The sequence below is a fragment of the Mesoplodon densirostris genome, chromosome 3, assembly GCF_025265405.1.
Source record: "Mesoplodon densirostris isolate mMesDen1 chromosome 3, mMesDen1 primary haplotype, whole genome shotgun sequence".
Classification (NCBI taxonomy): domain Eukaryota; kingdom Metazoa; phylum Chordata; class Mammalia; order Artiodactyla; family Ziphiidae; genus Mesoplodon; species Mesoplodon densirostris.
In genome coordinates, this window is record NC_082663.1 from 45,550,386 (window position 1) to 45,562,774 (window position 12,389).

At 36.5% G+C, this 12,389-nt stretch overlaps 1 protein-coding gene across 2 annotated transcripts in view; it reads left to right on the forward strand.

Annotated features, from left to right (window-relative positions):
• Positions 1–11,563, forward strand: part of GPBP1 (GC-rich promoter binding protein 1) — a 73,035-nt gene extending 61,472 nt beyond the window's left edge. For both annotated transcript variants that reach the window (XM_060092907.1, XM_060092908.1), the window contains 3 exons: positions 66–253; positions 4,673–4,775; positions 11,069–11,563. In XM_060092907.1, coding sequence (XP_059948890.1) covers positions 66–253; positions 4,673–4,775; positions 11,069–11,227 — 450 coding nt within the window. In that variant the 3' untranslated portion in view covers positions 11,228–11,563. The remainder of the gene's footprint in view (positions 1–65; positions 254–4,672; positions 4,776–11,068) is intronic.
• The last annotated feature ends 826 nt before the right edge of the window (positions 11,564–12,389 follow it).

The following is a 12,389-nucleotide window of genomic DNA, read 5'->3' on the forward strand; positions in this document are numbered from 1 at the left end:
TATTAAAGTTTTTTTTTAAACAATTCTATTCTCTAACTCATTTTTTTTAACTCTTCAAAAATCAGGATGACGACTCATTTAATTTGCATAACAGCAATAGTACTCACCAAGAAAGGGATATAAACCGAAACTTTGATGAAAATGAAATTCCACAAGAGAATGGCAATGCCTCGGTAATTTCCCAACAGATCATTCGGTCTTCAACCTTCCCACAAACTGATGTTCTTTCTAGTTCACTTGAAGCAGAACACAGGTTAGTATTTTTACTTCTGTCTCTACCCAGAATTTTGATTTTATTATAGAAAATTGATTTTTTAACAGCTTCATTGAGATATAATTTATATACTATAAATTTTTTACTCAGTTCACTAATTTTTGATGTATTTGAAGTTGTGTAACTGTCACCACAGTCTAATTTTAGAACGTTTCTTTTCACTCCAAAAAGAAACATTGTGCTCATTTACAGTTACTCCTCATTGTTACTCTCTGTCCTTAGGTAACCACCAGTTTGCTTTCAGTAATACTTTATCAGGGTTCATCTGTGGTGTAGCATGTGTTTCTCTGAAAATTGAGTGATATTTCTTTTCCATGGCTTCAAATTTTCTGTAATTTTTTTTTTTTTTTGGTTGCAGGATCTCAGTTCCCAAACCAGGGATCGAACCTGGGCCACAGTAGTGAAAGCCTGAATCCTAACCATTAGGCCACCAGGGAACTCCCTGTAAACTTTCTGATTCTTAAGTTACATATACATATAAGTTACTCATATTGCTTGATTTAACAACTTAGGCAACAGTGACACAATTCTCAAGGATGACAATTTTTTTGTTAAAAAATATAAAATATGAAATAGGCACATATATTACTATTATTATCAAGTTTCAGTATGTCGTGAAGGTATTGAGGATAGCTTCAACATCAGAGGGATAGTTGTTACCTTGTCTAAGCACCAAAAGAATTAATAGAAATGAGTGCCAGAGAAATTCAAGGGAGTTTGGGGGTAGATAGCATTATGGCTTGAGTACCAGTCAGAGTTTTAATTGGGACCTAAATTAAATCTTAAAGGGTGAGACAGTACGGGCAAGGGTACTGGGTAGTCATTTTGGAATAAAAAGGGGCATGAAAGGATATTTAGAGTTGAATACATACCTAGTTTGTTTTAGGGTTAGTGAATAGAATATCTTGACAGGAGTGTGGAGTCCTTAATGGAATTAGAGATAAATTGAAAAGGCAGGGCCTTAGAGATCTATTCAAGCTCTTTCAATGCTTCAGATGAAGAAATAGCTCAGGGAAGTGAACAAATTAGCCTGTGTCTTATACCTGGTTTGTGGAGAGTAGGATTTGTGACCCAGGTCTTCCACTTCTAGTCCTGTGCTTTTTCTAATGTAAGGAATTTGAATTTGTGGTCATGGTGTTAAGGTTAAGGAGTTTGTTCTTTAGGAAGTGGGAAGCCATTGAAAATATTTAGTGGAGGGTGGTAATTGTGAAAATGGTATCAGGGTGATTTGGTAATAATTTGAAAGAGAATGGGAAGAAATGCTAATGAAAAGGCAAAGTGCAGATCACTGTTGTGGTGTATTCCTAGTTGTGGGGAATAGGGAAATACAGAGTTTTTGTTTTGAAAGCTATTCTAGAAACAGTTAACAGTTACAGCCCTTGGAAGTGGAAAGAGGAGAGAATGGACAGTTAGGAATACTTGTTTTTCATAACATTTGAAATAATTTGTTCCATCTGCATTATTATTTAGTTATGATTCAGTTTTTAAAAGTGAAACAAATAAAAGTAAGGATCTAGTGAAAGGTGTGAGATTGTTTTTACCAGTCTAGATCTGTAGACTCTGGACTGGGTGGCATTGAGAATGGAAGTGCCATTCCACAGGGAGGCCATCTAGGTTACAGTGAAGACAAAGCATTAACTGATTAAAAGAAATGTGAGAAATAGTAATTAACAGTGATGGTGACTGCGGCATTTTAGTCCAGAGGCAGCAGAGTTTGGTGCAATGTATACTAACTTACGAGGCAAAAAACCAGAATTCTACTCCTTTGTTTGCTGTCAAGTAGGCAAATTGTTTTTACTTAAGAGATCCTGGTTCTTCATCTGTAAAATATGGGTATAGTGTTACATTTTATTTCCAGTCTCTGAGCACTGTTATTTTATGAGATTGTTTGAAAATGTGTAAAGGCTACAAAGTAGCCAATATGTGACAGGTTCAATTTGAAAGATGAGTTAGGTGTAAAAAGGAGTATGTTTAAGGGATGTAACTATGGAATCTTAAAAAAAAAATGGTTCTGAAGAACCTAGGGGCAGGACAGGAATAAAGACGAAGACGTAGAGGATGGATCTGAGGACACAGGGAGGGGGAAGGGTAAGCTGGAACGAAGTGAGAGAGTGGCACTGACATATATACCCTACCAAATGTGAAATAGATAGCTAGTGGGAAGCAACCGCATAGCACAGGGAGATCAGCTCGGTGCTTTGTGACCGCCTGGAGGGGTGGGATGGGGAGGGTGGGAGGGAGACGCAAGAGGGAGGGGATTTGGAGATACATGTATACATACAGCTGATTCACTTTGTTATACAGCAGAAGCTAACACAACAATGTAAAGCAATTATACTCCAATAAAGATATTTTTTTACAAAAACCAGTATAATCAGACAAGATATGTGGCCATATAAGAAACAGAAGCTTTGAAGGCTCTAAGTCAAATGCAACAGTCATGGCTACAGTATTCTTTTTTTTTTTTTTTGGCGGTACGCGGGCCTCTCACTGTTGTGGCCTCTCCCGTTGCGGAGCGCAGGCTCACCGGCCATGGCTCACGGGCCTAGCCGCTCTGCGGCATGTGGGATCTTCCCACACCAGGGCACGAACCCATGTCCCCTGCATCGGCAGGCGGACTCTCAACCACTGTGCCACCAGGGAAGCCCTATAGTATTCTTGTTTGCCCAACTAGAGAAAGTGGTTGATTCCCTGTTAATCTTTTTTTTTTTTAACTGAAGTATAGTTGATTTACAATGTGTTAGTTTTTGCTGTACAGCAAACTGATGCAGATTCTTTTTCATTACAGTTTATTACAGGATACTGAATAATATAGTTCCCTGTGCTATACAGTAGGACCTTGTTGTTTATCTGTTCTTTTTTTTTGTTTAATTAATTTTTGCCTGCATTGGGTCTTTGTTGCTGCACACGGACTTTTCTCTAGTTGTGGCAAGTGGGAGCTACTCTTCATTGCGGTGCGTGGGCTTCTTATTGTGGTGGCTTCTCTTGTTGCTTAGCACGGGCTCTAGGCGCACGGGCTTCAGTAGTTGCGGCACGTGGGCTCAGTAGTTGTGGTGCACCGGCTTAGTTGCTCCACGGTATGTGGGATCTCCCCGGACCAGGGCTCGAACCCGTGTCCCCTGCATTGGCAGGCGGATTCTTAACCACTGCGCCACCAGGGAAGTCCATCTTCGCAAAACTTTTAATCTTTTGAGCAAAGAACTGTTCCAGGTACCTTTTATAGTCTTCCAGGGAGTTGAAATTTTTTCCGTTAAGAGAATTTTATAAAGACCAAAATAAATGGAAATCTGAAGCTGCAATGTCTGGCGAATACGGCTGATGAATCATAACTTCCCAGCCAAGCTGTAACAGTTTTTGCCTGGTCAGCAAAGAAACACTTGGTCTTACGTTATCCTGATGGAAGATTATGCATTTTCTGTTGACTATTCTGGATGCTTTTCGTCGAGTGCCGTTTTCACTTGGTCTAATTGGGAGCAGTACTTGTTGGAATTAATCGTTTGGTTTTTCGGAAGGAGCTCATAATAGAGGACGCCCTTCCAATCCCACCAAATACACATCACCTTCTTTGGATGAAGACTGGCGTTTGGTGTGGTTGGTGGTGTTTCATTTTGCTTGTCCGATCTCTTCCATTACACATTGCTGTACAGTATCCACTTTTCATCACCCGTCACAATTTGTTTTAAAAACGGAATGTTTTTGTTATGTTAATTAAGTAGAGAATCGCATGCAGAAATATGGTCAAGAGGGTTTTTTTTCTTCTGCTTAACTTAGGCGAACCCAAACATCAAAGCGCGTAACATAACCACACTGGTGCAAATGATTTCCAGTGCTTGATTTAGATATTTTGAGTACGTTGGCTATCTCCCGCATGGTATAACGTTGATTGTTCTCAATTAATGTCTCGATTTGATCGCTATTGACTTCAACTGGTCTACCTCACCGTGGAGCATCGTCCAGCGAGAAATCTCCAGCACAACACTTCGCAAACCTCTTTTGACACGTTCGATCAGTCACAGCACCTTCTCCATACACTGGACAAATCTTTTTGTGCTTTTCAGTTGCGTTTTTATCTTCCTTGAAATAATACAGCATAATATGCCAAACATGTTCTTTGTTCCGTCTTCACTGTTAAAATGGCTACACAAAAATTCACCAATTTTGATAAGCTTTTTTTTAAAATGCATGCTGAATATGACAGCTGTTACAATACAGTCTAACAAAATTGTTTCAAAAGAAGTTAAAGACAACTAAGTGCTACTAGAGCCATCTTACAGAAAAACGAACGAACCTTTTGGCTAACCCAATAAAATAGATCATGTTTTCTTGCTCACAGTGTAAAAGGAATTATCTTACTTGGGTTAAGTTCTAAATTAAATTTATTCTTTCCCCCCTTTCCAGATTGTTAAAGGAGATGGGCTGGCAAGAAGACAGTGAAAATGATGAAACATGTGCTCCCTTAACTGAGGATGAAATGAGAGAATTCCAGGTTATTAGTGAACAGGTAAGCGCTGAATCATATAAGTTCACTTTAAAAATTGCCCTTCCTTAATCAGAACAACATATAACTAAGCATTTTTTGGGGGTGGGGAGAAAGAAAGTTTTACAGTTTTATTTAGGAATTTGTTAAACATCACACTGTAGGTCAGATTTGCCTTTTTTTAAAATAGGTCTGCAATGCTGACTTCTTTAAATCCACGGATCTGCAGTGCTTAGGAATTAGTGTAAAGAATATGTCTGATTTGTCACTTTTCAGGTATTTAAAAAATGACTTGGGGATAAGAAGTAGAAAACAACAGTAGCTTTGCCAAATGTAGCTTCATTTTTTTATCCTTTTCTTGGCACAGGAATATTTTATATTCTAGAACATCTTTTTTTAAATGTCTTGATAGTTGCCGTTTTGAAAGAGTATTCCTTAGAAAATGTACAGTAGAGTGTCAGGGAGCTGAGATTTTTCTTTTTCAAATCCATTATAGTTTTTTAAAATAGTTCTGGTCATGCAGAAGTGATTTTCTATATGGAGATATTATAATTTATACTACAATCTTCAAAACACTTCTTAAATGTTTTGAATGAAATCTTTGAGGAAATTAGTTACGTTTACTTAATAATAAAATAGACTTCATCGTCCTAATTAAAAATTTGTGGCAAAATACGTATAACATAAAATTTACGATTTCACCCGTTTTTAAGTGTACAGTTTTGTGGCATTAGGTACATTGACATTGTTATGCAGCCATTACCACCGCTCACCTCCAGAGCTCTTTTCATTTTGTAAAACTGAAACTCTGTACTCGTTAAACCATAACTTCATTCTCTGCTCCCCCAACCCTGGGAAACCACCACTCTACTTTCTGTCTCTGAATTTGTCTGGGTACCTCATATAAGTGGAATCATGCAGTATTTGTCCTTTTGTGACTGGCTTATTTCACTTAGCAGAATGTCTTTGAGATTCATCCATGTTGAAGCATGGGTCAATCAGAATATCCTTTTTTAAAGACACAATAATCCATTATATGTGTATGTACCACATTTTGTTTATCCATTCATTCATTGATGGACACTTGGATTGCTTCCACCTTTGGCTATTGTAAATAATGCTGCTGTGAACATGGGTGTATAGTTATCTGTATCTATCTATATCTATCTATCTATAGATAGATACCTATACACCCATGTCCACAGCAGCATTTATATCTATAGGTAGATAGATAGTCTATAGATAACTGTAGACTCTTATCGATATCTGTAGAGTCCCTGTTTTTAATTCTTTGAGGTATTTATGCAGAAGTAGAATTGCTGCATCATATGGTTATCTATTATTAACTTTTTGAGAAGCTGTCCTACTGTTTTTCTGTAGTAGCCACACCATTTTACATTCCCACCAGTGGTGCTCTCTTCCCTCTCATTTCTCGTATTTTTCTCCCAACACCATTTGTTGAAAAAGACTGTACTTTCTGTATTGAATGGTCTTGGCACCCTTGTTAAAAATCATTTGTATATGCAAGGGTTTGTTTCTGGGCTTGCTATTCATTGGTCTTCAATTCTGTTTTTGTGGGAGTTTTTTTTCCTATAAATTTATTTATTTATTTTTAATTTTGGCTGTGTTGGGTCTTCGTTGCTGTGCACGGGCTTTCTCTAGTTGCGGTGAGCGGGGCTACTCATCGTTGCGGTGCACGGGCTTCTCATTGCGATGGCTTCTCTTATGGAGCATGGGTTCTAGGCGTGCGGGCTTCAGTAGTTGCAGCACGTGGGCTCAGTAGTTGTGGCTCACTGGCTCTAGCTCAGTAGTTGTGGCGCACGGGCTTAGTTGCTCTGCGGCATGTGGGATCTTCTCAGACCAGGGCTCGAACCTGTGTCCCCTGCATTGGCAGGCGGATTCTTAACCACTGTGCCACCAGGGAAGTTCTGTATAATATGTTTTGAAATCAGCAAGTATGAAACTTCCAACTTTGCTCTTCTTTTCAAAAGACTGTTTTGGCTATTCTGGAATCCCTTGAGCTTTTATAAGAGTTTTAGGATGGGTTTTTCTGTTCCCGCAAAAAATAACCGTGAGATTTGATAGGAATTACATTGAATCTGTAGATTGTTTGTGGTAATATTTGCATCTTAACAATGCTAAGTCTTCTAATCCGTGAGTATGAGATGTTAATGTTTTTAAAAATTTCTTTCAGCAGTGTTTTGTTGTCAGTGTAGAAGTCTTTTGCCTCCTTGGTTAAGTTCATTCCTTATAATTAAGAATAAGTATTTTTTCTTTTTAATGCTATTATAAATAGAATTGTTTTTTTTTTTAAGAATTGTTTTCTTAATTTACTTTTTGGATTGTTCATTGTTACAGAAATGCAGCTGATTTTTATGTATTGGTTTTATGTCCTGCAACTTTGCTACGTGTGTTAGTTCTCACAGGTTTTTAAATAGAATTTTTAGGCTTTTTACATATAAGATCATGTTGTCTGTAAACAGAGATAATTTTACTTCTTTTCCACTTTCATATTTCTTCCTTCCCAGTTAATGTAAATTTTTAATTCGGAAGTTAGTAAACCATGTTATTTTTCACAAGCTGATTATGGGTAATACTTCTGAAGGATTTTTTTTGTTTATTATATTGTCCAATTTACAAACAAAAAATTCATGTTAGGTGTACAGTTGGGTGAGTTTTGACAAATGTATATAGCTGTATGACTATGATCCCCAAAAGTTCCTCATTGTCCCTCTTTGCATTTAGTTCTTTTACTCCCAGCTGCCCCTGGCAGACACTGATTATTTGCTTTCTGTCCCTATAGTTTTGCCTTTCCACAATTTTTTTTTTCCTGAATACCTTTTTTTTACATTAATTTTATTTGAGTATAGTTGATTTACAATGTTGTGATAGTTTCTGCTGTACAGCAAAGTGAATCAGCTATACATACACATATATCCACTCTTTTTTAGATTCTTTCCCCATATAGGTCATTACAGAATATTGAGAAGAATTCCCTGTGCTATACAGTAGGTCATTATTAGTTATCTATTTTATATATAGTAGTGTGTATATGTCAATCCCAATCTCCCAAGTTACACAGTGTTTTACTAATTGAACCATATATTGTTATAGTCCTGGATCTGGTTACTTTCATGCTTTTGAAACTCACCCATGTTTGGTGAGTAGTAGTCCATTGTGTGGGTTTGCCATTTTGTGTATCTCTTTGAAGGATTTGTTTTGAATCTGAAGAAAGGCATCAAGAAAAACCACTTAGTATCATTACCATAAGGTAGTAGTCAAGGAAAACATAATATTGCCTGACCAAGATAATTGGCTTTAAAATCCTGTTATGACTGGGGCAGGTAGATAAAACCCTATTGATAATAAAATAATTAACTGATATAAAAATTTGTGCATACTGTGGGTTGGAGAGCAATGGCCTGTAAGTATAATGTCCATTTTTTAAAAAACTAAAGATAAAGACATGAGTATATTTATGTTAATGATGACATGTCATTTGACATTTAGATGCCTAAAAAACCATTAGGGCCTGATGCTGTTTATAAAAGTATTCATATTGTATCTGGTAACAGTCGAGAATCTGAGTTTAAATTCCTTCTCTTCAAATTCTGCAAACATTTATCCAAGTGTTCACTATGCCCAAGATTTTAGAGTTTATGGAGATGAGCTCCTTCATAGTGCTGCAGTTTAATGAAGATAGGTAGATTCCCATATAAAGCGGAATGTGGTAGCAATTTTCAGAATATTTAAGGTGAGGACAGGAGAGAGAGAGAGAGCGAGACAGTCATGCAAATTCATCAAATGTTTCTTGAGGTCCTATTCTAGAGTGCTGGGAAAACACAAAAATTTTTGCCCATGTAGAATTTACATTAATTAATTAATCTAGAGGTCAACGCCAGTTGCAGTAATCTGGAAAAGCATAATTGAGTTGAGTTTGATGATGGGTAAGATGAGGGAATGACATTCCTGGTGTAGGGAGTGAACAAAGGCAGAAGTAATAAGAGTTCAGGGTATGCTGGGGTTCAGAGTGGCTGGAGCATGGGGTAGAAAGATTTTCATGAAAGATCTTGATAACAGTAATAAGTAGGGTGAGTCTAAGTCCTAGTTTGCCTTGGAGAGTCCCAGTTTATGCATGTTAATCCCACTGTATTTATTAATGGCACGTTTACTCATTCTCAAAAGTGCCCTAGTTTGAATGATAAATTAACGTGGCCTCCCTAATTGTGAGTAACGTCATGTGAGCTCTTAATGCCCTCTAGGTAATTGTGCTAAGTGCATTTTTGTAGTATTTGTATGAAGTAGGTAATATCATTAGTCCTGCTGTGTAGATGACAAAACTTAATTAGGCTCATAGTGGTTGGGTAACTTTCTCTAGGTCTGTACAGTGTATCATTAGTGGAGTTGGAAGTTGAGCCCAAGTCTGGCTGACTTCATAGCCTGTGCCTATAACTGTGATATAAGGTTGAAAAAACACATTGTGGTCATATTAAGGTTTTTGTATGCCATGTCAGGAGTATAGATTGTGTTTTTTATAGGAAACCTTTTGAGGTATTTTTAGGTATGTGAAACCATTTGTACGTGTGGAAGTACAGGTATAGTGTAAGGTGTATATTGGAAGTGTAATTGTGAAGACTGGGAACAGGATGGTTAGTTGGGAATATATTGTAATAATTAGGGAAGGGGTAAATGAGGGCCTGAAGTAGAGAAATGACAGTAAAACGTGGTCTTGATGAGACTGAGATCTGAAATAGAATCAGCAGGATTTTGAAATTTCAACCTATGAACTGATAATTATATCATTATTATAGACAGGAATGGAGGAGGAGGAGCTGATTTTAGGAGACTGTGTGTATATATAGACAAACATGTATGTATGTGTGTAATTCTATGCATTTTACATAAATACATGTACATGTAAAATAGACGTGTGTGTGTGTGTGTGTGTGTGTGTGTATTTCCCCCCACGCCCCCCCACCCCCAGGGTGGGGGGAGGGTGCAGGCATTTAGAGAAATCAGAGATAAAGATCAGATTTGGTTTTTATCATAATTGTCCACAGTTGATTTTAAGCTGTGGAAAGATTAGGTGGCACTGGGTGATAAATCATGTGAAGCAAGGATAGAACTTTGAGGGATTAGAAAGGTGTACCTTTAAAAGAGAGATGAGGCGTATTTGTAACCATCACAGTGGCTGAGAACGCCAGAGACTGAGAACACTGAGCCACATGGCTTTTGTTTTTCTTAGTAAAGTTGGTGGTGAGGTCATTTGTTCAAAGTAAAGGGAGGTAGCTAAAGACGGAGGGAAAAAGGAAAACTGAGAGCTAATAAGACTTGTTATTTCTAGTTATCAAGGTCTGTAGCAAAATTAGCTATGATGTAAGTTGCCCTTTGGGTTTGGATCTTATCCTAATCCTTATGACTTAAAAAAGCCCTTTAGACTATGACACCTATAGATAGTTCCAAATATTAACTTATTATATAACTGGATTTGGTCTTACAGAAATTTGTATTTCTCATTTTGATAAAAATTACCAGAGTCTCAGACATTTTTCTTACTTATACCATACTTACCATACTAACCCTTCAGTTCTGATTTTCAGAAATAACTTATTATTTTTTTCAATATCTTAATCTCTGTGGTTAAGCAAAGGCCTCTGTTTGATTTTGTTACCTTGTACTTACCTTATTTGAATACTCCTTACTTACTGGAGTACTTTGTATTCTGGTTATTCTGCAGAGTATGAATACAGTGGATTGTGGGGTATGTTAATAGCCTAGTTAGGTCAGAATAATAAAAATAACAGCTGTAGCTTAGTGGTTGCTCATTATATTGTAGGCAGCACCTGAAGATATTTATTACAGTTTTCATTAAGGAAATGAAAATTTGGGAAGGTTAATTCCTTAACAAGTGACAGACTTAGAATTCACACCTACCCTGTCTGGATCCAAAATCTTTTCACTAGACTAGTACTATACACCATATATATATGTATGTGTGTGTGTGTGTATATATATATATATATATATATATATATATACACACACACATACATATATATATATTTTTTAATAGTGGTTTGGTAAGTGATAAATGCAGTTCTCCCAAAGGTAGTGATTTATTCATAGGAAATACTTTGTTATATTGGTTGGATCAATTACCTATATCTAACTAGTTTTTCAAAAATGATATCATAATCTATGGAGTTATATTACCTTCATTGCATTCATGGGTACATTTGATTATTAGAGCATTCTTAATTTGTAGTAACTCTTGGAGGATAGTTTGTTTATTCAATTTATTTTTGTTGACATTTTAGTTACAGAAGAACGGTCTGAGGAAAAATGGTATTTTGAAAAATGGCCTGATCTGTGACTTCAAGTTTGGACCCTGGAAAAACAGCACTTTCAAACCCACTATTGAGAATGATGACACAGAGACAAGTAGCAGTGACACATCAGATGACGACGATGTGTGAAGGATTTCCTAACAGCTTTAGAAATTTTAGTGTGATACATCTCTCATACAGTTTGGGGTGAATTGTAAAAATGAAGAACTATAATTTATGTAGTAAAATACCCCATTAGAAGATGATTTTTTTGGGGAACTTCAATATGAAGAAAACCAAGAATGTTGTGTTGGGCTGTGTTGAACATTATTTCTTTGTTAAATGAATGTTGTAGAAATGAGGACTTTGGTTGATCCAACATTGACTTTCTTCATCACTGCAGCATTTCTCTGACTAGCAATGTGACGATGTAACAAATGAGATTTTCTCATTTAATAATAAAAAAATTGTGTAATGTTTTGCAAAGCTTCTGTCTTAAAATGTCCAGGTCTTAAGAAAAAAGGCAGCTTACACTGTTTTGCTTGCAGAGTCGTATCTTTTTCGTACAGTGGAAATCCTCAAGTCCACTTTGTGCGGCTTCCCTCACCCTCACCCCTCCCCCCTGCAAAAAAAGGACAATGTAGCATGTTGGCTAAAACTGGAGCAAAGTGCACTAAAACATTAATTTCCTGAACTCAACTATTGTACTAGTCACCTTTTAAAACATAAATTGCTCTTTAGCCATTTGTAGTTCAGTAAATGTTACAGCAAAGACTTGCCACATTTTCTTCCAAATTTTAAGAGGTGATTTTCAAGAGCTTTATTTGGGTATGTTGTCAGACCAGGATTTTCAGAGTTGATGGAAAAGAGTCTTGTGGGAAAACTTATTTTGATAAATTATTACACATGCAGAAAAACTGATCACACTGACTGGATCTGTCCACAACATGAAAAATAAACTGGATTTTCAGAATATTGTCGTTCTCTGTAGTGTTAAAGGTATTGGTCTGTAAACATAATGTGCTTTATTCACTTATTAAAACAAAGTTAAACTTTATTAAAGATGGTGATTACCTTTTGAGTTTAGAGAAAGCAAGCTATGGAAAATAGCTTTTTTATTATCAACTGCTTAACAAGTTTATTAAATGAATGTTAACCACTTTATTTTTCATTTGCACGTTAATTTTAGAATCATTTCTGTTTACTGCTCACTGGAAGCGTAATTTTTTTTTGTATTTTTGATTTTTCTGATTTTCACATTTGCTTTAGCTTCCTCCATCCCACTCCCATGTTTAAATGTATTCTGATTGTA